The 27,949-nt window shown below is 43.8% G+C and overlaps 1 protein-coding gene across 1 annotated transcript; it reads right to left on the reverse strand.

The window, feature by feature from the left end:
* Positions 1-221: 221 nt before the first annotated feature.
* On the reverse strand, positions 222-27,949 carry EDEM2 (ER degradation enhancing alpha-mannosidase like protein 2). Its single transcript, XM_065921875.1, has 11 exons — positions 27,762-27,949; positions 27,409-27,519; positions 25,083-25,122; positions 23,003-23,108; positions 19,930-20,055; positions 17,297-17,508; positions 14,817-14,958; positions 12,285-12,409; positions 7,252-7,396; positions 3,579-3,700; positions 222-784 (listed from the first exon to the last, which is right to left on the reverse strand). The coding sequence occupies exons 1-11, from the start codon at positions 27,866-27,868 to the stop codon at positions 284-286; spliced, it is 1,737 nt and encodes a 578-aa protein (XP_065777947.1). The 5' UTR covers positions 27,869-27,949; the 3' UTR covers positions 222-283.

The following is a 27,949-nucleotide window of genomic DNA, read 5'->3' on the forward strand; positions in this document are numbered from 1 at the left end:
AAGACTAACAAATACATTTACAACACTCTCCAGAAAATGGGAACCTTGAAAGGAAGGGAAATTCAAGTATCAAGCCCTGGGGTCTTTGAAGCTGGCTAACTTTATGTTCAGCTATTTCTCCAACCGTAAAAGAAAAACTGGATTTGCAATTGTTTTTAGTTGTGCACCCTACCTTTGAATGAAATCTCATGAAACAACCCAATTTGTAAAATAGAAAACCATGATCATCAAAAGCAGATTTATTGTTACAGTTTAGTTTCAAAGACAAAATATCATCCAGTGGTTATGAGGAATCTAGGAAAACCTGTCCCAGTAATGCCAGCTTGGAGGTAAAAGGCTGACTAGGGCAGCTGAGAAGTGGGATTTGCTGCCTGGCAGGCTTCTTTTCCCTTGCCCGCTCATGGTTTTCAGGGGAGGAGAATGTTCCAGGCCCTGTTGGGGGTTCCCATGGCCCAGAGCTCATGGTTTTCTTCTGAAATCTCGACCTTTTCCGTTTGAGAGAGTAGAATTCCCTCATCAAATCTTCCACTTCCCACTGTTCCTCCTTCAGCCTCCGGCAACAATGCAGGGCAGCGGGGTCGATGGGGTGCGCTTCTGTGTTGAAGATATAACCCCCGGCCCCCAAGACACACTCCCCATGGGGGGTGATCACCGCATCGAAGGTGGAGCCATTGTTGTGGATAAAGTTGGTCGGATCAAACAGCAGATAGAGGTATTTCACAGTCTCGGCCAGGAAGAAAGACTCCATGCGGTTGTCAAGCTTGTGGTCCCGCAGATCTTTGATCTGCCACGTGGAAGAGGAAAGTAAGTCAGATTAGCATCAGAGCAGGAGAAAGGGTCGGGGGACCCCGTCAGGCCTTCCTGCCACTAGGCGGCTATGGGTCTTTGAGCAAATCACTTAACGTCATCTCTCACCAAGCTTATCACAATTTTCAACTGGCCTTCCTTCTTCCATTCTTACCCTAAAGGATTTGTTTTAGTTGCTAAGTTGTATCCTACTCTTTGTGACCCCATGGACTGTAGCCTGCCAGGCTCCTCTGTCCATGATATTTCCCAGGCAAGAATACCGGAGTGCCATTTCCTTCTCCAGGGGATCTTCCCAACTCATGGATTGAACCTGTATCTCCTGCTTGGCAGGCGGATTCTTTACCACTGAACCACCTGGGAAATGCTATGCTCAAGGATATTTTTATCTTAAGTCTTACCTGTCACTCCTCTGTGGAAAACCCTCTGTTAACATCCCATTTCCTGCCAACTAAAATCAAAGTCCTCATCATGGCCTAACAGGTGTTTGCTGATCGGGCTCCCGCTCCCTTGCTGACCTCATCTTTTTCCTGCTCTCTCTGTAGCTCTCGTAGGTCCAGCCACTCAGCTTTTCTATTCTGTGAACAAGCTCATGCCCGGCCTGGTTCTTTTTAGTGGTGTTCTTGAAGCCTGGAGCCATCTTCCTTCAGATATCTTCCCCCTCCTTCACTTCCTGCAAGTCTCTGCTCAAATGCTCCCTCATCAGAATGGTCTTTCTTGGTCCCCTACAGGATACAACAATATCCTAGCCCTTTATCCTACCCTTTTGTGACTCCAAACATTGATCTAATGTTTATGTCTCTTAATGATGTAAAAATGTAGCATCATTTACTTATTGGACATTAAGATGGTTATCAAGTTTTTTGCTCTTGCACACAACTGATTAGGAGTCTTTATGAAGAAAAATTCTTACTGAGTTTATAGTTGGGGATGAGTAGGTTTACTTGCTACAAACATTTAGTTTCTAAAATAAATATTTATTTTAGAATTAGCAATACATTTTCTTAAACAAAACTAGTTCTCAGTAGACATCTATTTTATACCCAAAAAATGTGACTAAAATATGGACTTGATGTACCAGGAATTATTTTTCTTTTGTCCTATTTGCCAAAGGCCAAGGAGTCAGATGCCTGTTCCCATCATTCACCTTGGCAGGGCTCCAAAAGACTTCACTTTCATGGAAATAAATCAAGAGTTCTAAGGCCCCACTGAGCTCATCCACTTTGGTTTTTCATAAAATACAACATACTAGAAATTAAAGCACATCGTTGCTTTATATTTCTCCTACACATACAGGTCTCTCCTTTAAAAATATGCATCTATGTTTTACTCATAGAATATAATCACATTACAACTTTTTGAAAAGGAAGAGTTTTTTTTATTTGTTTTTAATTCCATACCCTAAAAAGCCTCTGTAGGCTTTTTGGTGAATTTCCTTCCAGACTGTTTGCTTCCACATCTTGTTTTTACATGTCTGTAACCACTGTTTATTTCTATCTTGCCTGCTTGGGTCCTCTAAGGATGTGATATGGCTCTCCTCCTTGACCCTTTCAATCCATTCTCCACAGAGGGGCCAGAGTGATCTTTCTAAAATACAGCACGTCACTGCTCTGCTGTAAATCCTATCAAGGCTTCTCGTTCCCAGCAGAATGAAATCCCAGCTCTTCCTCATGGCTAATACAAAGCTCTATGTGATCTAGCCCCTGCCTACTTCTGGGGATGTATCTTCTCCCGCTTTCCCCCTTGCTCACCCACATCCAGCCACAATGGCCTCCTTTCTGTCTCCTAGATATACATTCACTGTTTTTTCTACTAAAATGTCAGCTCAGGGGCTTGGTCTTTCTTCATTGTTATAATACTCAGTCTAGCACAGCACCTGGCCCGGGAAAGACACTCAGTAAATATCTGTGAGACCAGTAGGGCTGTTTCATTAAGGATCCTTGGGTTTGCAAATAAGGCTTATTGTTGTTCTTTTTCAGTGGCTAACTTGTATCCAACTCTTTTGCAACCCCATGGACTGTAGCCAGTCAGGCCCCTCTGTCCATGGGATTCTCCAGGCAAGAATACTGGGGTGTCATTTCCTTCTCCAGGGAATCTTCCCAACTCAGGGATTGAACCCACATCTCCTGTTTGGCAAAGGGATTCTTTACCACTGAGCCACCAGGGAAGCCCGCAAATAAAGCTGTGTGCGTGTGTGTGTGCATGCGTGATTAGCTGCTCCATCATGTCCAATTCTTTGTGACCCCATGGACTGCAGGCAGCCAGACTCCTCTGTCCATGGGAATTTTTCCAGGCAAGAAGACAGGAGTGGGTTGTTATTTTCTCCTTCAAGGGATCTTCCTGACCCAGGAATCAAACCCGCATCTCCTGTGTCTTCTGCATTGCAGGTGGATTCTTTACTGCTGAGCCATCAGGCTTCCCTGAAAATAAGGCTACGGGACTGTAATTCCCTTCTAAAATCCATTTTGTAGGCCTTTTCACAAAATGTTTCACAAAACACTTCTTTGCAAAGTAGCCTATTCAGACAGTTAGAGGGGTCTCTGAAGTAGGGAGAAGGCCAAGGGCATGAAGTCTAGACCCCTGGGAACGAATCCTAGCTCCACCTCTACCTGCTTTGTGACCTTTAGACAGGCTCAGCTCTGTTCCTCAGTCTCCCTGTCTATAAAATAAAGACACTACTTACACCTTTGAGTCCTTCCAGTGTTAATATTCCAGAGGCTCTTTAGCAGCAGGGGGAGACATTTCCTAATTCTTGGGCCCATGGAAACACTTACTGTGGCAAATCCACACTCCACCTTGCTGATTTTCTCGATGGATTCCACAGCATCTCTTCCGAGTTCTAAGAGGGTGGGATCCCCCGTGGCACGGTAGAGGTACATGGCACTCTCAATGAGTTCTGCAAAGTTCAAAGTGGACCCTTCTCATCCAGTGGCTGGGCAGGGAAGGCTGGGAGCCTGCCTGGAGCAGCGAGAGATTCCTCCCCTCCTTACTGTGTCCACAGGGTCCCAGCGACAAGGAACACGGGGCAACTCCCTTGAATTGAATCTTCAGAGTCAATCCACCCACAATCTGAGGCTTAGTGGAAACCAGCATTAAAATGGATCATGGATTCCCATCCCAAGGGAGAGACGGGCAGCCAGGTTCTGGGATGGGGAAGGGGGCAGGGGCTGCTGCCCACCTCCCAATATCTGTTCCCTCCTTCTTCCTTAGTAACAGAATCGATAACTTTACCCAGGCACAAGACTCCCTGGATTAACAACTATTCCCAGCAGGCAGGTGTGGGATTAAGGTCCCTGACACCAAAGAGTACCACATAAGCCCAGAAAATCAGAGAATAAATTAAATTTCCTGTTTTTTTTTTTTACCACACGGTATGGCATGTGGATCTTAGTTTCCCCACCAGGGATTGAACCCAGGCCCCTTGCAGTAGAAGCGAGGAGTCTTAACCACTGGACCGCCAGGGAAGTCCCCCCAAAATAAACTTCTATTTTAATTAAGCTACTATTTTTTCTCTGCCACTTACAGCCTAACCTGATCCTAAAGCTTCAAAGAGTATGAGTCTGTCATTATAAGGCCCTTTCCAAGATGGGATGGGCAAAAAGATGAAGGTTAAGATATTCAAGAATCAACTTACAATCTAGCAAAGATGCAGACATCAGTTCACTGTGCCCAGAACAAGGCAACAGTCTTGCCTTGTTCTACACAATTGGAATCTGACATTCAGACATGAGCCCCATCATAAGATGAATATTAGCCAACTAGCCAACAGGAGCTGGACTAGATAGGACTATTTATCTGGAGAAAAGAAAACCCAGCACAATGTGTTTGTGCTTTCAGATATCTAGAGGGCCATTACGGAAAAGAAAGATGTGACTTCTGGAGTGGGCCGGGTGGATAGAAGCTACAGCTCCACAGACTTTGCTACTTCTTCACCTGTCTCTACTCGGACAGGAAAGAACTCATCTCCTCTCCCTACACCAGCCTCTCTTCCTCATGTTCTATTTCCTGTTTCCTCCTGACTCCTGACGAGTACTTTTTTCCCTAATGATTTATTACTGCAAACTCTATTTCTGGTTTTGTTTTTTTTCTGACCGTGGCATGTGGGATCTCAGTTTCCTGACCAGGGATCAAATCTGTGCCCCCATCATGTAAACGCAGAGTCTTAACCACTGGACCACCAGGGAAGTCCTTTGAACATTTTCATGTGTAATTCAAGGAATTAAACACATTGGCTTTTATCAAGTTTGTTTCAATAGGAATTATTATTCCATTTCATTTTGGCAGAGTTGAGAAGACATCAGAATTGTTTTATATTCAATTTCTTTTTTTTTTAAACCATGCCACACAACATGTGGGATCTTAGTTCCCTGACCTGGGGTCAAGCCCAGGCTTCCTGCATTGGAAGTACAGAGTCCTAACCACTGGACTGCCAGGGAAGTCCCATCTGTTTCTTATTTTGGGAGAAAATACCACTGCCGATCTCCCCTATTCTCCCTCCTATTCTCCTATTCTCCCTCCCTTTACCCCACAGGCCTGTGGACACTTACTAATCTAATTGCTCATATTCTAAGCATAGATGGGGTACATTTACTGGTAGATGAACACACTGTGCATGTTCAGAGATGGAAAAGATGGTGCCCTAGTGGGAAGCCTCCCCTTATGCTTCTTGCGGCTGTCTGGCTCAGTGCACCCGGGGCCAAGCATCTTGTTTCTTGTTTTCTCTTCCTCACACATAGGCCTGCGTCTGCTAGTGACTGCTTTAATTTCCTGTGTATCTGGTCAACTCTCTGGAAGAGGGTGAGAGCCCAAGGTTTAGACTTGGACTTAGGTGAAGGTGTAGGCCTTCAGAGGCTTTTAGGCTAGGTTCTGTGCTCCAACACTGCTGGTCAGAAACATGCATCAGAGCATAGGCACTGGCCAACCTAATTATAGAAGAGTCCCTTATCTCCCATTTGCTATTGTTTGGGGTAGGAAGAGTGACTGGTCTAAGGCATTTCTGGATTCCCGGCTGTGGTGCCTTACTTTCCACTGAGCCTTCCTGCCAGCCTATCCTGCAAACAAAACACATTGCCTCCGTAAGTAGTGAGCCTCCTGTCATTGTTGGTAACTGAACAAAGACACGAGATAACTACATGATAGGGCTATTGCAGGGGGATATCGATTATAACAGGAGTCCCCAACCTCTGGGATCTAATGCCCAACAATCTGAGGTGAAGCTGATGTAATAATAATAGAATAAAGTGCACAATAAATGTAATACACTTGAATCATCCCCACACCATCCCTCCCCCAACCCTGGTCAATGGAAAATTGTCTTCCACGAAACTGATGCACAGTGCCGAAAAGGCTAGGGCCACTGGATTAGAAGACCTCTCAGGTTCCCTCTGTCTTTGAGAATGCACAAGCCTAGGTCTCACATTTAGTCCCAAACTCTGTCTTTATCCTATCTATTAGTAACATGGCATCAAAACAATCTGACCATTTTCTCTTTAAAAAAAAAAAAGAAGAAAAAAAGCTATGAGAATAAAGGCATGAGCAATAGTAAAAACAGCAGCCTCCAAGGAGTCAAAAATGACTAATTTGCTCGTTCCAGTTGCTGTTTTATTCCCCTTCTGTTGCTTCTCCAAGATTCCTACAACAATCACTGAGAAGATTAGCAGGTCAAAGGAGGAAGGAAGAGGGATAAGAAGGGCAGAATGGGCAGAAGTCACTAGAATGCCCATCCCACAGCTAAAAGGCATTCAGGTGGGAAGAGAAAAACAATGGGAACATAAGCTATTTTGGGGTGAGGGGGTGACTGTGTGCTGACTCAGCTTCCTTCCTCTGCCCTCCTTTCCTTTCCACTCCTTGTAATGTTTAACTTTCCTTCAGTGAATCAGAAGATCGGAGCTGGAAAAGAACGTAAGAGTTATCGAGTGCGTGAACCCTTCCTTCTCTACGCCTTGAGGACTGAGCTGCAAATGAGGAGGTGATGACAAGAGATAATTCACTCCTAAAGTCAATTCCTAAAGTCCCAACATTCCACAGATGCACAGTTTATCTGACCTGACCCATTGACTTAGGTTAAGATTGCCTATGCGTCCGAAATCCCAGTGGCAGGAACTCAAAAGGCATCAACCAGGCTTTGTCCATCTCACTCGCTTGTCCAAGTTTGAAAAAGCACAGGATGTAATGAGGAGACCTGGGTTCCAGTCCTAGCTCCTACACCTAACAGCCTTGGGGAAGTCACTGAAACCAACCAAGCTTCCATTTCCTTCTCTGAAAATAAAAGGGATATAGAATTCCTAGCAGGAAAACCACCCAGAGTCACTGGAAGAAGCAGATGGGGGCGGGGGGAAATGGAACTGTGAGCATTTGTGAGACATGGAACCTCATAGAGATGTTGAGGGCTTGGGGTTCGGAGAATTGGAGGTTGTGAGCTGGCCATGGGCCAGAGATGCTGCTTACCTGGCCGAAGCGGGTAGCCCTCTCGCTTCTCCACTGTATATCCCTGAGGAATGTTGTAGAATTCTGGGAGCCCCCCAAATTGCTTCCAGACGGTGTAGTAGTTGAGGAAGGTCCTCATGGCATTGTCAATGTCCCCAATGAGGCTCTGCAGGAGAGGACTGGTTGTCAGGCAAGCAGCCACGGCAGGAAACCCACATATAGAACCCCACATACACCCTCGGGAAAAAGAGGAGGCAAAGGTTTTGGAGCTCAAGACCTGCGATCAAACCCTTAGTTGGCCATTTACTCACTGTGCAACCTCAAATCAGACACTTAACTTCCCTGAGCCTCATATACAACATGCAATTATAGTGTATATTTTCTTTTGCTGTAAGGGACACAGGGTGTATACAAAGTCCCTGCCCACCAGTACTTGCTCAGTCAATACTGGCTACTAATAGTTAAATAGGTAAGTCAGTCATCTAATTTAAAATTCTAATTAAAAAAAGGTTGATTATACTAAGTTTCACTCCTACCGTACACCCCAGCAAGTAATCATTTTGCATTAGTTTGTAAACATAAGCAAAGGTGTATGAGTATATATTACTTCCCCTGCATTAAATACAGCTTATTCAATATACTCTTCTGCAGTTTCCTTTATTCACTTAACAATACATCTCAATTTTTCCAAGTAAGTACATCGCCCTCCTCCTATTTCTACAGTTGCATAGTATTCCATTGCTTGGAGCACAATTTAATTAGCTCCTTATTGATAGTTAGTTGACTTGCTTCCAATCTTTTGCTGTTTGCTATAATAATCAATGTTACAACAAATAACCCTGTACTTATATCACCTCAAACATGTGAAGTGTATCTGTAAGATACATTTCCAGAATTAGGATTGCTGAGTCAGAGGATGTAGGTGCTTGTCATTTTACTAGGTGCCTCTAAGTAGCTATTCATATTAATATAAGCTCACAGGGAAGCAGCTGACCTTCCTGACATCTCCACTGGATGTCTCAGGGATAGAAGAAATGACGTTTTCCAGGCTAAATTCTTGGTTCCCTCACTCTCTCACAAATTTGCCTCTCTATTCTCACCTCTCTCCCTTTTCAGTAAATGGCACCACCTTCTACTGATTTCACTCTGGCTAGACAGCTGGGGGTCATCCTTGGCTCTTCCTTCTTCCCTGTCCCTTACATCCATTCTATCAGCAACACCCATCAATTTGCTCTCTCTCAAACATCAAGATTTTTCTCTACTTATCTCCAGAGCCACCACTTGTTCACCAGCATCTTGCACTGGGATGACCTCAAAGGCCTCCTCACTGACTGGTTCTATGACTTGTCTTCTCCAGTCTACTCTCCCCAATGCAGCCAGAGTAACTGTCTTACTCAAAGGTTTATGCTGACCAGACTCAGTATAAGGTCAAGATGCCCTCAAGGCCCTGTGCGATCTGGCCACTGCTGACTTTCCATTAACTGTTCTTTCCCTTCCTTGGACTGTGGCCATCCTGCTTTTGTCTCTGACAAACACCTGACTCCTTCCTGCCTCCAAGACCTTCACACATCATGTTTCCTCTGCCTGGAACATCACCCCCACCCCTACTTCTTCACGTATCAATTCAGCATCACCACTTCTGAGAGTCCTTCTTATCTAAAGTAAGTCCCCATCTAATATTCTCTCTTTTAGCCTCTTATTTGTTTCCTTAATTGTAACTTATTGTTTTATGAATTTGTCTAAGTTTTTCTTTGTGTCTCGCTCACTATGAACTTCGTGAAGGCACCCAAATGTCTGTTGAGGATATGAACAAATTTTATTTATTTATTTATTTATTTTTTATATGAACAAATTTAATGTCCTCCTTTCTTCATCTATGGAACATCACCTCAATGGGCTATGATCATTCTGTGTAAAATGCCCAACACATAAATCATTCTTCCATAAATATTTATCACCTCTATGTACCAAACTGTCAGCTAAATGTTAGCTATTAGTGTTATTATAAACTCACAGAGAAATAACCCCAGAAACCTTTCTCAAAGCAGGAAAAGTGCCACACACAAAGCACACAAATCCTATACAGACTGGGATGGCAAAGTGTGACATATACTCACAAAGGAATATTATTCGGCCTAAAAAAGAAGGAAATTCTGATATAGGTTACAAGCATGAAACTTGACAATACGCTAAATGAAATAAGTCAGTCACAAGAAAACAAATACCATGTGATTCCAGAGATATGATACCTGGAGTAGTCAACATCATAAAAATAGAAATTATAATGCTGGTTGTCAAGAGGCTTGGGAAAGACAGAATGGAGAGTTAGTGTTTAAAAGGTGTACAGTTTTAGTTTTACAAGATGAAAAGAGTTAATGGGGATGGATGGTGTCTGCATAACAACATGAATATAAATTCCATCGAACTGTACCCTTAAAAGGATTAAGATGGTAAATTTTATGTTGTGTGAATTTTGCCACAATTTAAAAAAAGGAAAAAAAAATACAATCATTTATTCTTCTTTCATTACTAGACATTTGGATCATTTCCAGTTTTTCTTTGTCATAAATTTTGCTGCTAGAAATAGCCATATATGAGTTACATCTTTCCCTGACCAATTATTTTCTTGGAAAATATGCACAGAAATAAAATCATGCAAAGTCAATAGGTGTGATCAGCTGTATGGCTGGCTGGTACAGCAGGTTTTTTAAGAAGAATGTAGTCACAAATGGTTTTAAGGAAACAGATTTCCAGATTCTCAACTTTTCTAAAATGTATCACCAACACAAAGGCAGGCTACCCATTCTGTCTCTTTCACAACTTTCCTTCTACCACTTGACAAAAGCAAGGTGCACCCACCAACAATCTCCAACCTTACTGTGGAACACTGAACACTCAATTAGGTTAAATTTAAAATATTAGTGTAATGAAAAACAAAACCAAAAAATACTAGCGTAGGTGTTAAGAAAAATGAATGACTCTAACCACTGGGTAACAAATCCTTCTGCAAATCAGATGGCTTTCAATTCTTTGCTTTCAAGAAATGGAGAGAGGAACTGGTCACGTTGTCGGCAGAGACATCATTAAAAATTATTTTTGATGACAGATCATTATGTGATTTTCTTTGAACAATATAATATTGCTACTTCTTCAGGTCAAAAATGGTTGAATGCCAGCAATTTTATACAGTTCAATCTATTAACTCAATGATTTCAAAGAACTGAATGATACTACAATTATCAAACTCCTTCCATCTCCATCTACTTATTTATGTGCTCAGGCTCCTCTGCACTTATATCTAAAAAAAGTGAAAAACAGGAATAAAATTGATGTGTAACTGTGCCCCGTTTTAGTATATTTGGGTTGCAAAAGAGTCGGAGATGACTGAGTGACTAAAACAACATATTCTTCATGCACAAATACATGAACTACTTAAAAATTTTAAAAGCCCCAAAAATCTCATTAAGAAATGAACCTCCAATTAAGTTGCTTTCAGGTTAATAATCATCAAAAATTGTAAGCTATAAATGTTGTTTTAATCATTTACATACTAATGATAACTAAATCCAGAAAAAAATAAATACTCAGAGCCTGTGGGCATGGGAAATTTTAAAACATTTAAAATTTCTACATATGAATAAATTTTGTCACAGAGACATATAATAGTGTGTCCAATAAAATGCTTTCAGCATAAAATTATAATTAGGATAAAATTCTATTGAGGTAGTAGAATGGAAATATGAGTTGGAGGAGAAAAAGGAATGGTATGCCACTTTAAATTCATAAGATTAAAAACATGCAAGGGACCCTATAATTTTTCAAAATCCTTTTAGGGGATACTCAAGTAATAAAATTTGAAGATCTTAGAAGAGCTGGACCAATATTCAATATTACCCACAAGTTCTTTCTGAGCTTCTTTCCCCATCTGTCAAATGAAAGGGTTGGCTAAAAGTATATAATGGGGAACTAGTTAAATAAATGATGCTATATCTATTTGATATATACACAACTGTTTAAAAAAGTAAAATTGGTCCATGTGTATCAATAAAGAATGATCTCTAAGACAGTCAGTGAAAAGTAATAAAATGCTCCTATTTATATAAAGAAAAAAGGGGCCATAAATATACACATATCTATGTATATGGATTTCTGGAAAGAGGTATAGAAAACTGGCAATAAGGGCTGGCTTGGGGAGAGAATCTGAGGGTGGGGGCTTGAGACTCATCTATCATTGTATTCCTCTTTTTGGGGGCATTTCTTTTTATGCTGAAAAAATTTACTACTATCTACATGTCTGACTCTTTGCGACCCCATGGATTGTAGCTTGCCAGGCTCCTCTGTCCATGGAATTCTCCAGGCAAGAATACTGGGGTGGGTAGCCATTCCCTTCTCCAGGGGATCTTCCCAACCCAGGGATCGAACCCAGGTCTCCTGCATTCCAGGCAGATTCTTTACCATCTGAGCCATCAGGGAAGCCCCTACATGTGATAGCCTTTTTTTAACTTCTTAAGGTTAAAAAAAAGTTTATAAAAATATTTTAAATATATTTTAAAATATTTACAGCTTATAAAAATATTTTAAATATTTGAGGACACCCAGAGGGTGGATTAGCTGGACTCTAAGATCCCTTCCCACTGCAATGCTGTCAAGACCATGTAATCGGAAAACACAATGATGGCTGCAGAGTGGCCCCAGATGCATTCACGCCCACCTTAGGCCAGCTGTCAAGAATGAGGACATGTGACAGAAGTGTCTGATGGAGAAATGGTCACTGCCAATGGCTATGACTGCCCAACCCAGAAAAGACACTGTGTACTTTAAATGGTACAACATTTCACAGCCAACTAGGAGTTCAGTTCCTGACACCCGAAAGCTCCCCCTGAAAAATCCAGTGTGGCAGAACTTTTAAATCTGTCTGACTCACTCTAAGCTTCTCTTCCCTCCCCAATCCACCCCTCCAATAAAACGTACTCAAGCGCTTTTGATTGCACATCAGAATGAGCTTGCTTTGCCCATCCCATAGAAAAAGGACCACTCTCTCTGATTGCTCCTACCTGCAGACCAGGCCAGTATGCCTCCAGAGATTGGAAGACTGGCATGGACACAGTCCCCTTGTACATCTGCACCCACAGGTACCAGTCATCAAAGCGGGTGTAATTCCGAATGGCTTTGTTATATTCTGCAGAAGAAGTAAGACAATGGACATATCAATGATGAGGGACACAGAAGGCAGGCTTTGGCAAGTGAGGGATGGATTTAAACATTTGAAAGAGCCTTGGATGACCCAGCCTCAAAGTAGACAAGGAATACAAGGAGACAGATGAAGGAGCATAGACTCTGCAGTTGAACTTCCAGGTTCAAATTTCAGCTCCAGCTCTGCTACTTGCTAGCTGTGACCCTGGGGTGAGTTTTCCCCCTCTTAAGCTTCAGTTTTTGGTTTTTAATTTAATTAAAAATATTTTTATTGGAGTACAGTTGATTTACAATGTTGTGTTAGTTTCAGGTATACCATTAAGTCAACAGTTACGCTGCTGTTGTTCAGTTGCTAAGCTGTGTCTGACTCTGTGATTCCATGAACTGCAGCATGCCAGGCCCCCATGACCTTTACTATCTTCTGGAGTTTGCTCAAATTCATGGCCATGCTATCTAACCATCTCATCTTCTGCCACCCTCTTCTCCTTTTGCCTTCAATCTTTCCCAGCATCAAGGTTTTTTCCAGTGAGTTGGCTCTTCGCATCAGGTGACCAAAGTATTGGAGCTTCAGCTTCAATCCTTCCAATAAATATTCAGGTTTGATTTCCTTTAGGATTGACTAATTTGATCTCCTTGTGGTCCAAAGGACTCTCAAGAGTCTTCTCCAGCACCACAATTCGAAGGCACTGATTCTCTGGCACTCAACCTTCTTTACACTCCAACTCTCACATCTGTACATGACTACTGGAAAAACTATAGCTTTGACTATGTGGACCTTCGTCAGCAAAGTGATATCTTTGCTTTTTAATATCCTGTCTAGGTTTGTCATAGCTTTCCTTCCAAGGGGCAAAAATCTTTTCATTTCATGGCTGCAGTCACCATCTGTAGTGATTTTGGAGCCCAAGAAGATAAAATCTGTCACATATACATATATCCACTCTTTTCCAGATTTAAGCCTCAGTCTTATTATCTATAAAGTGATGAAAGTAATGTTATACATCTCATGGGATTACGCAGTCATTTGTTCACTCAACAGTATTTACTGAGCACCTCTAGGTCCTTGGGTCGGGAAGATCCCCTGGAGAAGGAAATGGCAACCCACTCCAGTATTCTTGCCTGGAAAATCTCAAGGACAGCAGAGCCTGGCAGGCTACAGTCCATGGGGTCGCAAGAGTTGGACACAATTTAGGGATTAAACCACCTAGGGAGTGGCAAACAAATCAAAATTCAACCCTGAGGGAGCTTGCATTCCCCCCGTAGAGTGTAAATCCATGAGAATTAGGACTTTGTTTTGTTGCCTGCAGGATCGCCAACACGAAGATAGTACAGAATAAATATGCAAAATAAACATTATCTGGGGACTTCCCTGGTGGTCCAGTGGTTAAGAATCTGCCTTGCAATGCAGGAGACAGACGTTTGATCACTGGTCAGGGAACTAAGATCCCACATGTCACAGAGCAACTAGGCCTGCACGCCACAACTAGAGAGTCCCTGCATCTCAATCAAAGATCCCTCATGATGCAACAAAGATCCTGCAGGCAGAAACTAAGACCCAATGTGGTCAAATAAATAAATAAATACATTTTTTAAAAAGCAGATATTTGAAATAAAAACAAAACATTATCTGAAAGATTCAAGTACCAAAAACACATCCAAATAAATAAGACAATCTCAGTGTTGTAAGGATTAAAAGAAATAGTCCATGCTCAGTACTTGGCACTGCAGTTGACACATCAATGGTACCCAACAAATATTTGCTGAATAAATGAATGGTAGCCATAATTATTACTAGGTGCCCAATAATTCCTCAGTATCATTATTACTAGTATCTAAGGGACTGGAGAGTAAAATGTTTCTACTCAACAGACATTCATCTGCTAGCTACTTCCTGCAAAGCACTGTGGGAAGTACACAGAAGAATAAGGCCTGGATGTTGCACTCAGTTGGTAGAGCTGTAACTTGTGACGACAGCCGATGGCAAAAAAAGATGCTGAAGGTCCTAAATTCTGAGGAAGCATCAAGCTATTTCCTGGGCAAAATGACATTTAAGCTGAGCCGTAAAGGGTGAACAGAATTTGAACACGTAATGGCAGGAAAAAAAGGCATTCAAGGCAAAGGAAACACAGTGTGTGCAATGGCCAGGAAATGAAAAAAAAATCCAGGGCCGCCTACGGGAAGGCAGCATGGTTCAGCTGGGCTCTCGCAGGATAGCATGAAGAGGTGTTAGGGGCCTCAAGTGGGCAGTGTAAGTCCATGGTAGTTTCGAATGCAGACTCTGGTACTCAGAACTAATTGTGTAGGCAGGCACTTGGGAGCAATTGGAAGTTTATAAATAAACGATATTTCAACAGGGGAAACTAAGAGGAAAAGCCCCCCTTCCCCACCCTCTTTACCTAGGAACATGGCCATGAGCTTTTTATCCTGAAGTAGGATGGCTCCTTTCACCAGGTACTCAAAGTAGGAGTCCACGCCAGCCCCGATGCCCGCATCCTGGGCCACCCATTTGCCAGTGAGCACGTCGATGTGGTTGCCAACCTAGGAGGAAGACACGTGGTCTCAAAGGAGGGCCCAAGATGAGCAAGGAGATGCATCCCCCGGCTGCCTGGTGAGATGCAAGGTAGGCACTCCAGCACTTCTTGGGAGACATAGAGGTTCTTGGGGTACAGGGTTGGGGAGCAAGATTGGATCACAGCCAGCTCTCCTGTGTATCTATACAATGGAGACTCATCTCATGTACATTTAGGAGGACTTAATTATACAAAACTGGTCAAAAACTGAAAAAAGAACTAGACTTCGAGTGTTCATGCCAAGAACGTGTTCACGCCTAGAATGTATTCACGCCTAGTGTCTAGAGTGAGTGTGAGCTGGGATGTGAGAACGTGCTGTTCCCACAATCTGTCTCAGACTTCTCAGCCTGAGAATCTGCATGCAGTTCCAGTGTCTAAAGACACAAGGCACACTCTATATTTCCGTTAATCAATCTGGGCAGGACATCCAAGAAATAGAGCAGGTGCTTGTAAGGAGAGGAACTGGGTAACTAAGGTACTTTCTTGTATTCTTTGACTTGTGAACCACTTAAACATAAATTTTAGGGACTTCCTTAATGGTCCAGTGGCTAAGACTCTGTGCTCTCAATGCAGGAGGCCCAGGTTCGGTCCCTGGTCAGGGGACTAGATCCCGCGTGCTGCAACTAAAGATTCCCCATGCTGCAATGAAGGTCGATGATCCCGTGTGAGGCCAAGTAAGACCTGGCACAGCCAAGTAAAACAGAAATACACTCTGAAGATTTAAATGAAAAGATATGTTGTCCACATAACTGCAACCCCGATGGATGCTGAGAGCTTCACCTGGTATTCAAAGAAACAGCTAACTGTCCTGTTAGTTTGGGCAGATCCACAGTAAGGAAGGCAGGAAGTAGTTGATTTGGAAAGTGAGTTCCTGGAAACTCTGGTAGAGGAGAGGGAAAGTGAGGCAGGACAGGGAGGCAGCCCAGGAAAGGTGTACCAGCAGGCAAGTTACCACCATGAGAACTGGAGCTCCATCCCGCTGGGCAACTTTGGGACTCAGTATAGAGCACGAGCCTCAGCCCTCGGGTGGGATGGGGAAGTGAGGTGTTTACCCACAAAGTCCCATCAGTATCAGTCACTGATGGAGAACTGCTCCAGAGGAGAATTAAGTTTTGGCCCTTTTAGCCAAGGACAAGCAAAGCAGGATCCAGGTACAAAAAAAAAGGCCTGTAGGCAAAGAGACTTGGGTAATAGCAGCTGGAAGACAGGCCAGTGTGCACGGAAATGGTAAAGGGCTGAGGGGGTGTGGGCAGGCCAGCCATGGAGTCCACCATGGTTCCAGGGATGGAGAAAAGACTGTCTGTGTTGGACTCACTAAGGGAGTTACTCGAGGTCCCCAGAGTGGCACCCTCACACAACTCTCACTTTCAAGCTGACTTAGCACCAGAATTTGTATAAACATGCCCCCACCTGAATCTTTTTCAGACAACACCGTCTTTATCAGTCATAATGACTCAGTGAGCAGGTGTAAGTATCTCACCATTACTACTGAAGCAATTGTGGATCAGAAAGGTTGAGTGACTTGGCCAGGGTCACACAGTTTCAACAGAGTAAAGCCAGAACTCAGTCTCAATTCTGACTAAATCCAGAGCTATTTCCTGGACAGCTCTGGCTCAGTTACTGTTAGTTTCACTGGATGATCCAGTTTAGGAACTGCAATCGACCTCAGAGATGACTGGTCACATTTTTCATAGGTTAGTAAGTGTGGAGAGGAAAGGGAAGACCTGGTATCAAATAAGTTTGTGAAACATTGTGTTAAGAAAAATTAAACAGATGAATTTATCAGAGGTTTTCATAACCTTTAACCTGTTTGTGTTCATTATGATTCTTCAGAAAAAGGATATTATTTATAACATTCCCCGAACTTAATTGACCAGGAATCTTTTTTTTCATGCAATAGCCATTCAGTGTCTCATATATTTTCTGGTTCTAGGAAACACAGTTTCACAAAAATATGTAAAAATGAGGGCCAGACAGGCTGATTATCTAAGGTCACTAAGTGAGTCGGGGCATGAAGCATGCGACCCACTCCCTGGAAATCAGAGAAGCTCAAGGAGTCAGAGTTCGTCACACCCCCCTTCCTGGTAAAGGATGTGCTCTCATGCTCTCCTCGTCTCTGTGCCAAAGCAGGAACTGGCGGTCTCATCTACTTTCCTTGTCATGAGCCTAAGTCTTGGACCACTCCTGAGGTCACCCTTCGTTTCCTCCAGCTGAACTGCAATTTGTTGTTCAGAGCCCCAAGCCACGTAAGCATGGGCCAAGGTGGCCAACTTGACCTAGCTGGGAAGGGTGGCAGCAGGACCTACCAGCCCAATGTCGGACCGGCTCTCCCAGAGTCGCATCAGGGCCACTCTGGCCACGTCTTCAAACACGGGGTCACCGGTGAGGCTGCTGAGGGTGGCAAATTCCACGATGAAGGTCCCGATGCCTGCCGTACAGGTGACAGGAGTCTCTCCCGGGTTCACGCCGTGAAGCAGGTTCACCGTGCCATACGGCATGCCAGTGGGGGTCTGAAAGGCTGAACGATCACAAAATTAAGACCCCAGACAGGAGTGGGGAGGTGAGGATGGTTGGACACAGGTCTAAAGCCTGAGGCTTTGGCCAGTGCTTCCCTCTTGTCCCCTAGGTTCGTAGTCCACAACCTTTTTGGCACCAGGGACCGGTCTTGTGGAAGACAGTTTTTCTGCAGACTGGGACAGGGGGATGTTCCAGGCGGTAATGCGAGTGATGGGGACTGATGGGAAGTGGCAGATGAAGCTTCACTCGCTTGCCCACCACTCACCTCCTGCTGAGTGGCCCGGTTTCTATCAGCTTGCACACCAGTACTGGTCAGCAGCCGGGGGCTTGGGGACCCCTGCCCTAGGTGATCTGCTAGAGACTGAGCCAGAGAAGGATAAATGTCGCAAATGGAGACTTCAATGGCCACTTAACCCAGATGCTGCCAAACACCGCTCCCCATGCCTCCGGCTCTTGCCTGTGATGCAGAGGGGAACAGCAGGCTGTGCTCTGGGTTGGCATGCTCCACGCACGCTCACTGTAGCTACGGCAGCTCTACTTTTACTTATTTTATACTGTGCCTTCAGAGGGCAGGCAGGTAACTTAGTGTGAAGCAGGTGGGGCTTAAGCCATTGGCAGTGGTGGGGCTACTGGCACAACAAGGAAGCCATTCATCTACTTTTTAAAACACCATTCTGACAAATGAACCGTATCTGCAGACTCTAAACAGTCCCAGAGGAGCTAGTTCGAGATTCCTGCTTGAAAGAGTCTTGGGGCTATTTTTTTCTTTATTTTTTAAAATTGGTGTATAGGTGCTTTGCAATGTTGTGTTAGCTTCTACTGTACAATAATGTGAATCAGCTATATGTATACATACATCCTTCCCTCTTGGGTTTCCCTCCCACCTCCCCCCACCCCACCCCTCCAGGTCATCACAGAGCCCTGAGCTGAGCTCCCTGTTCTATACAGCAGCTTAGCATTGACACAGATACACCATCATGTGTAAAATAGATAGCTAGTGGCTATGTTACTTTTTCTTTTTTAAAGGATATAAACCACGAACCTGCTGATTATAGTCCAATCCTCAATTCACAGGTAGGAAAAGACATGTTTGCAAAGAAGTGACGCAAAGGTCACACAGCGAGCCAAATGGAGCTAAGATGGGAATGACTGCCACGTGCCCCCTCCCTTCTCCCTCCCCACAGGCCCAGTGTCCTGCCCACCCCACCCCAGTGCTTTCCGACTCAAGGCAAGGATCTAGACAGAAAGCCAGAGGCAGAGACTTCCTCTCCAGGCTGAAAGGTCAACCAACCCCAGAGCAGCCTGTGCGTCACCATCCTGTGAATAAAGCTGTCAAAACTTCCAAGAACCACAAGGCCCAGCAACTTTACTGTAGGAGGAAAAACTTGCTATCTGGCAGACATGAATGGAAAGCAAGGAGGATTCAAGTCACCATCAAGAAGGCCCCAAAGAGATAGCTCAGAGAAGTCAGGCAGTCTTAAAAAGAGAAGAGGGTGACTAAATCCTGTTTCTTGACCTGAATGGTAGAGACATGGGTGCCAACTTCAGCATGCACTTTGCAATATGTATATTTCTCAATTTAAAAAAAAATTAATGCAAAAGAAAAGGGAGCAAGCAGGTAGAGTTTCTTCCAAGGATAAATCACACAGGACATGAAGGCTGTGAGACAGCGAGCCTGAACTGGGCTTGCTCATTCTCCTCAGCTCGTCCCCAAGGATCAGAGGCAAGTCCTGGGTGAAGGGGAGAAGTGACATGGCCAAGAGGCTGGTGGAAAGCACAGCGTGACGTGTTTGGGTGTGAACAGCACTCAGAGCCTCCACCACACCCTGAAGAGAACACAGTGTCCAGCTGATGCTGCTGAGCCCAGCTACTGCCCCAGCAGACAAACACTGCGGCTTGGCCTGCAGCCCCGGGCAAGGCTTAGCTACAAAACAAGTCCCTCTCGTGTCTCAGTGGTGTTTGAGGTTCTCCAAGAACTCTCTCCATTCTGATCTCATTTTATGTCTCCCCAGAGGGAGGTAGGAATTATGACTGTCATCTGATAGATGGGGAAATTGAACCAAGGAGAGTATATGGGTCAAGAGACTGGCTGGAGAGCCGAATCTGGAATCTGGGGTTGCAAACACTCAGACCTGGAATCCTTTCATCCCAGCAGTGTGTGGGCCTGGGAGGGGGCAACAGCACTCACTTAAATAAGGTTAAGAGCCTTGCAGCCGCCAGGCTCCCTGCCCACAGTCATGAGGTCAGCTTATCCATCCTAGTCTAGCCCTCCAAATGCCCAGGACTCCCCTGATTTCCATGGTGGGCGCTGAAAGGCTGAAATACCAAGTGTCCAGTATAATAATTCAGCCACTCTCTTCTCCAGCAAGAGCAGCAGGACCTCCTGAACTTCCTCTCTGATCTGTCTCGACATGGGTCTTACCTGGGAGGAGTTTCCGGGCTGCCTCCTCCGCCATCCTCAGGAGAGGCCCTGAGCAGGGCCATCCGGCCTCCACTTCCACCCCAGCCTTCTTTGATAGCAGGTGAGCCGACAGAAGTCCTCCTACCACTACAGATGGCACAAAAAGCAAGTGTCAGACTCTCAAGGACCAGTCTCTCCCTTGTGCAAATTAAACCCAACGCTCTGTTTGGTGGTTCACTGGGAAGTGGGTAGAACTACCGAGGGAATGAAGAGTCCATAATACCCACATTGGTACAGTGTTAAGGTCACCAAGTCTTTTTTCCTCTTGGTAGGTCACAAAAACAGACTATCACTTTTAGTCCCTAGGGTATATCAAACAGGACTTCCCAGGTGGCGCTAGTGCTAAGGAACCTGCCTGCCAGTGCAGGAGACATAAGAGATGCAGGTTCAATCCCTGGGTTGGGAAGATCCCCTGGAGGAGGGCATGGCAACCCACTCCAGTATTCTTGCCTGGAGAACCCGATGGACAGAGGAGCCTGGCAGGCTACAGTCCATAGGGTCGCACAGAGTCGGGCACAACTGAAGCACCTTAGCATGCACACACGTGCACCAAACACCAGGTATTTTGTGCCCTCTTCAGACAAAGACACTGAGGTTCGGAGGGGCAAAGCGACTCGCCCAGAGTCGCCCATCTAGCAGGTGGTAGGCCCAGGTCTGCCTGACTCCAAAGCCCACGCTCACTGTATTTGGTCACTGTCTCCCAATCGCCAGGAGAAGAAGAGAAAGATACTTATTACCTTCATTTTATTCATTTCTCTATTTCAATTTATTAAATAATATTTAGAACTTATAAAAAAAGACCTAAAGCTTACATATCTGGAAATATGGCTAAACTGGTGACCTTGGGCTTCAGTTTCCGCCCTTCAAAGGCCAAACAAAGGTAGTGAGATAAAGACGTTTTCATACTAAGAAAAGCTGAGAAAGAACACGCCTGCACTAAAGAACATTCAAAAGGAAATTTTTCAGATAAAAGGAAAGGGACCACTGATGTTAAGGTCTGTGATACAAGAAGAAAAGATGGTTCCAAAGTGGCATATAGTAGTAAATCTAAACCTTCAATTCTATAGAACAATAATAATATATGGACGGCTTAAAACAAATAATTAAAATATATAACTAAGGCATACAGGTACAGATGATCCTCAGAGCCAGGTTTTATATTATTCAGGAGGAGAATAAAGATCTTCATTAATTTTAGACTATGTTTGTTAAATTTTCCAAGAAAACTAATAAGCTAGATATATTGCATAATTTCTAGATTAGTATAGAAAAATGGGATGAGGGGGAAAACAAATCAACCTACAGAAGGCATAAAAAAGAAAAGGACTTCCCCAGCGGTTCATTGGTTAGGATTCCATGCTTCCATTGCATAGGGTACGGGCAGGTTCAGTCCTGGTCGGGGGAACTAAGACCTCATATGCCACATGGCATGGCCAAAAAAAATAAAATTGAAAAGAAAAAGAGAAAGAGTAGAGAGAAAAATGGGACAAATAGCACAAAGTAATACCATAGAAATGAATGCAAATATATCAGTAGTTGCAGTAAATGTAAATGGATTGAATGCTTCAGTCAGAAGAAAAGATTGTTAGAATGGATAAACATACTATGTAAATTACAAAAGACAGCTAATCATAAAATACAGCAAAATAGAAAATAAAAGAGAAGAAAAAGACATACTGGGCAAATGTCAACCAAAAGAAGGCTGATACAATTACACGTATATCAGAAACAGAGACATAAGGATAACCTTAACTTATAAGACGACAATCTGGACTCAGCAGTTCAGATTGGGACACAGCATTGAGCATGGCCTCAAATGCAGGTCTGATCCCTACACCAGGATTTTATACCATGCTGTCCCTCTGCTCCATAGTCTTTTTTTAATTAAAAAAATTATATATCTGTAATACAAATTTCATTGCACATAACATATAAAATAAAGATGAGCAAAATAAGGATGAAAAAATATAACTGTATCATCCAGAGGTGCTGGCTGTTAAGCCACCAATGGTCTAGAAGCTCACTGAAAAGAAGGGTTGTACTACTTTCATAAGAATCATTGGATCAAAATTCACTGAAATGTGTAAATCTGTGCATTTCAGTATATGTAAATGTACCTCAACAAAAGGAATGAATCATTTTTAAAAAAAGATTCATTGGAACCTGCTAAAAATACTGATTCTAGGACCCAACCCAAAGATTCCAATTCATTAGATTTAGAGTGGAGTCTAGAGAGCTGAACTTTTAAAAAGGTCCCAGGTGCTTCTGATTGGCAGCCAGGTTTGGAAACTAATACCCAAGACTCACACTATGTAATACAGCAAGTAGTAAAAACATGCCACTATTTAAATTTGCATTCATTAAAATTAAATAAAATTAAAAATTCAGTTCTACAGCTGCAGTAAACACATTTCCCCTGGAGATGGAAATGGCAAACCATTCCAGTATTCTTGCCTGGAAAATCCCATGGATGGAGGAGCCTGGTGGGCTACAGTCCATAGAGTCACAAAGAGTTGGACACAACTGAGCGACTTCACTTTCTCTTTCAAACATGTTTCAGGTGTGACTACTGGACTGAACAACAGAGATATAAAACATTTCCATCATCAGTGCAGAAAGTTCTATGGGATAGTGCTTCCTAGGCAAATAAGCTATGAGAAGGCAAGGATTACATCTTTCTTGCTCTTGGCGGAAAGCCTAGTACCAAGTATATGTTAAATATGTGAGTAATCCTGGCATGTTTCTCTTCAGTCTTTTCTCTGTCTCCTGCTCACTTTCATGTCTAAAACTGATGAGGGATCCTGAGACCTCCCTACTTCTCTGTCTCCTGCTCACTTTCATGTCTAAAACTGATGAGGGATCCTGAGACCTCCCTACCCCACCCCCCAGGAGGAAAGAGCTCTGTCGATCTGTTTTGAGTCAAGTGCCCTGGCAAGACTGGTCCTTAAGATCCTATTTACCACCTCCTGGTTTATACAGAGGCCAAAACTCCACAGTCTCCTTTCTTCCAAGGACCCTCGAAGGCACCCCTCACCTCGGATGTTGGTTTCAAACACAGAGGCGTTCACGTCAATATCAAAGTCCACATTGTCCTGGAGCACTTCAACCACTCTTTGGAATTCTGAGACATTCCCCAAAATCTGTAGGAAAGAGAGACCTGATAGTGAGGCTCCCAGGCTTGTAGGCGCTGGAGATGCTAGATCAGTCTAGGATCTTCTGCTGGTGTGACTCTCACTTTTTCAACTTAAGACCTACAGTTTCTGTTCTAGAACTGCTGGGAACAGTTCAAAACACTGAGAGCTGGAAATCACACAGACCCAGTATTGAGACATTAGTAAATTCTTTGGTTCCAATTTAAGAATCCTATGTACTCATTTAAATGAAACCAATATAAAGACTGTAGACCACATAAGGAAATCTTAGTTTGACATTTTCAGTAGATATCTGTTGTTTTTAACCTTGTCACATTCATCCTGGTGGAAAATACTGCAGGTTGGTTGACCCAACACTGATTCCCAATCTTCTTTATACTTGTAGCTTCCAGCCATAGAAGCTAGAAATTTGCATACATGTTTCTCAGCCTCATTTGCTACTAGAGGCGCTTGTGTTATCCAGTCAATTCTGAGCGTTGTAGTCTACTAAGGGCACTTCTCAGAAATGGCCTAATAAAAAGAGATAAGACACCAATGGCATGGCTTTTACTCTTTTCCTTTCTACTTTGAAAGCAGACTTGATTTCTGGAGCTGTGGCAGCCATCTCAGACCATGAGGTACTAAGCATGAAAATGAAAGTCAATATACTAATGATGGCAGAATGGAAGGATACCAAGAGCATGGGTTTATGACGACACAATTAAGCAGCTGACCCAATGCTAGAAATTATTAATACCTTCAGATTTACTTTTACTTGAGAAAATTAAACCCTTTTTGTTTAAACTGTCAGTCAAATGCAATCCCGATACCTTTTATTCTGATATGACTGCTCCAATTTTCCCGAGGAATCACCCTTCTTCCACAGTCACTCTTATAATTTGAAGAAGCTGATTCCATTCCTTCAGCTGCAAGAATGGGCACTTCACCTACATCAGCCAGCATACTAAATCTCTTGGCCAACTGATTAGTTCAGGGATAGATGTGTAACTCAAGCCAGATCATTGAGACTCAATCATTGCAATTAATGAAAAATAACATTCTTTCCACACACAGGTTACTAAATGAGTGGGATGTGAGTCTGGGGTTACCATTGGTTACCCTGTCAGCTTAAGGAAAGCCTGAGAATACAGCCAGCAAAGAAGGCAGAAATAAGAGACTGAAAAAGATTCCTACTGACATTCTTTATATTGTCCGGAACCAGCTGAGTCGGAGGCCAGTCTTTACCTGGATTTTTTAGCTATGTGACTCAGTAAATTTCCTTCCTGTCTAAATCTATCACTTGCAACCCAAACAATCCTATCTCAGCATTTAAAGCCCTCTATGATTTAGACCTAATCTATCCTTTGTGTCTCTCATTGTTCATCTAGCCTCGTCTCATCCACTTCAGTAGAACTGTATCTACTGTTCCTCGATTTTCTAACCTCAGACATGCTGTTCCCTCTACCAGAAATCACACCCTGTGTCTTCCCATTTACAAATCCAACTTACCCTCAATTGTCTACATGTTACCTTCTCTAGAAAGTATTTGATTCCCCCAGCTGAAATACCTCTTCTTTCTTCAAAAGACTCCAGTTAAGTTTATCCCCACAACTCTGAGGCATCTATTTCTTTCCATGTGATGAGAATCTTTGCACAGGCAGGAGCCTCACTCATTCCTACACTCCCCCAGAGGGCTCAGCACAGTGCATGAAGCAATTACTCAAAAAATATTTGTTAAATGATTGCATGAATCTTTCTCCACATTGTAGCCAGTGATCTTCTCAAAACAGAAATCTAATTTCCTACCCTCATCTTGAAAAATGCCAGTGACTTTCCACTTCCCTCAAATTAAAGATCAAAATGAAAGATGAAACTCAAAGGCCCAGGTGAAGAATTTACTTTTCACCCACAGCCAAGCTGCCAAAAGAAGGATATTGGTTATGCAATGTTGGAGAGAAAAAGGAATAGATGAGGGACACTTACCAGCAAGGTGTCCAGAGCATCAATCAGAGTCAGAGAAAAACTGTAAAAGGACAAAAATATCAGCTGCTTAGTAACAAAATCAAACACCATATATTAAGGCCTCAGATCAGATACCCCAGAAACTAATAAGTGAGGCACAGCAATGCCTCTGCCAGTCCCACTTGCTGTCACAACAGAGATGCCATAATGAAAATCGCCAGGAACCTCTAACCCTTTTAAGGCCCTTGGGAGGTGGGCAGATGCAGCTGACTGTAGTTAAACATCGCCTATATTCTCTGGCATTCTTCTCCACCATAGGGAGGCAGTATAAGATTGCAGCTCATAGCACAGGCCTCCCACATCTGTGACTATCTCATAGTGCACAGAACTGCAGGCTTGAGAATACTTATGGCAGTATTGTTTTTAGAACAGCAAAAAGCTAGAAATAACCCAAATGTACACCAGTTGAAGAGTGAGTAACCAAATTGTAATATATTCAAATAATGCAAAACTATGAGGTTGTCAAAAAGATCATCAGGAGTTCTATGGGCTAATGTGAAAATATTCAAATTATCTAGTTCAATGAAAAAGACAGGCTACAGAATAGGTAGCGTCATATGTTCTGACTGCATTTTCAAAAACAGACATATATACAGAAAGCAGATTAGCAGTTTTTTGGGCCAGTGGTGGTGGAGGGATTAATTATAAAAGGCCACAAGGGATCTTTTTAGGGTGACAGAAATGGTTCTCTATCCTGACTATGATGGTGGTTGCTACACACATAGTGGGTGCATTTCATGTAAGTTACACCTTTAAAAAGTTAATTTAAAAAGATACATATAAACATATCTATCAGTTCAGTTCAGTTCAGTCGCTCAGTCGTGTCCGACTCTGCGACCCCATGAATCGCAGCACGCCAGGCCTCCCTGTCCATCACCAACTCCCGGAGTTTACTCAAACTCATGTCCATCGAGTCAGTGATGCCATCCAGCCATCTCATCCTCTGTCTTCCCCTTCTCCTCCTGCCCCTAATCTCTCCCAGCATCAGGGTCTTTTCCAATGAGTCAACTCTTCTCATGAGGTGGCCAAAGTATTGGAGTTTCAGCTTCAGCATCAGTCCTTCCAATGAACACCCAGGACTGATCTCCTTTAGGATGGACTGGTTGGATCTCCTATAGGATGGTATAAATAAAAAATATTTCTGGAAGGACCCACAAGAAAGTTAACAGTGATTGGAGTTCTAGCTTATGGGAGATATTTATTTTATTACATAACATTGTACTGATTAAATTTGCCACTCTTGTGCATTGGCTTCCCTCATAGCTCAGTTGGTAAAGAATCCACCTGCAATGCAGGAGACCCCGATTCGATTCCTGGTCCAGGAAGATTCCCTGGAGAAGGGAAAGGGTAATACTGGAATACTCCAGTATTCTGGCCTGGAGAATTCCATGGACTGTATAGTATAGCCCATGGGGTCCCAAAGAGCTGGACACAACTGATCGACTTTCACTTTCACTTTAATTTCTCCAGTTCTTAGCATACTCATTTGTAAAATGGAGATAATAGCACTTAACGCCTAGGGATGTTAATTATATGAGATGACTGCAAGGAAAATGCTTAGCACAGTGTTTCATCAATGTCAGTTTCAGCTAAATGCAATGATTCTTCACTCACTCAGCAAGGACCAAGACAGAGGATTCCATGTCAGAGATTTTTTTTTTCATAGATTTTTATTCTATTGGAAGTGAGAAATACAAACTAGCAGATAAGTGAAAATGACAGTATCAGAGTGAGAAGTGCTGCAAAGAAGATAAAAAAGTGTTTGTGAGACTGACTAGTAGGTGATGTGTATTTAAGGGAACTGACACTAAGGTGACAGTTTGAGCTGAAATCTCAAGAAGCAGTCAGGGATGTGAGGATAAAGGAGGAAGTGCATTTCAGTTACATTTACCAAGGCTCTGAAGTTTCACCTTTGGGAGACTTATAGCTCACTTACAACATGAAGGGGTTGGGTCTTCTGACTTCCTGAAGCCCTCCCACACATCCTATGGCTCCAGGAATTTGCCCAAGTCCCAACAGCTGGTGCCTGTTACTGCTGTGGCCAGCGCCCAGAGATCCAGCCCACTAGGATAACCCAGCCTTTTCCCACCTGTGATCCAAATTTCCAGGAGAATGGGTAGATCCCGGTGGCGTGAGCCTGAATTGAGGGCAATGCGACCCCACCCTGGCTAGGAGCTTTTCCTGGAACCCCGTGAGGAGACCATGAAGCCACCAGTCCCAGCAGACCCGCCGCCGAGGACCAGACTGCTCGGCCCAGGCCTCCCCCTTGCCCCTCCCCTCGCACTACCTGCCCCAGGTGTCGTGCCCGTCACAGGTGAGAGGTCGCAGCTCATCGTAGGGAAAGGCATTCTCCAGGTAGCTGTCGTAGGCGTGGTAGAACATGGCTTTGACTCGCTCCCTGTGCAGGGTACGAGAAATAAGGCAGAGGGTCACCAAATGAAACCAGGCAGGGGAAAAGGACAGGAAACAGGGCGGAAAGTGGGAATTATCACCTGATTTCTGCCAGGAGCCCAGTAGCTGGGTCCCAGCAGGTCAGGATGGGGGTCCCAGGATGGAAGGAACAGGGAAGGGACCAAGTCTGGGCTTCCCATTCCCCAACTATGGAAGGGCAGGGAGCTTGACCCCCCCCCTCCACTTCACCTGTAGTGGGCGGGGTCGGGTGCGGTGCCATCAGGGCCGGGTGCACCATGGTGCAGGGGCAGCAGCGCACACAGGAGGCCAAGCGGGACGAGCAGCCGGAAAAGCATAGAGCTCGTATCCTGTCAGCGCCGCCGCTGCAGCAGCAGCCGCCACCACCCGCTCATCCTGCGAGCCTCAGCGTGTTCTTC

Source organism: Muntiacus reevesi, chromosome 2 (assembly GCF_963930625.1).
Source record: "Muntiacus reevesi chromosome 2, mMunRee1.1, whole genome shotgun sequence".
Classification (NCBI taxonomy): Eukaryota; Metazoa; Chordata; class Mammalia; order Artiodactyla; family Cervidae; genus Muntiacus; species Muntiacus reevesi.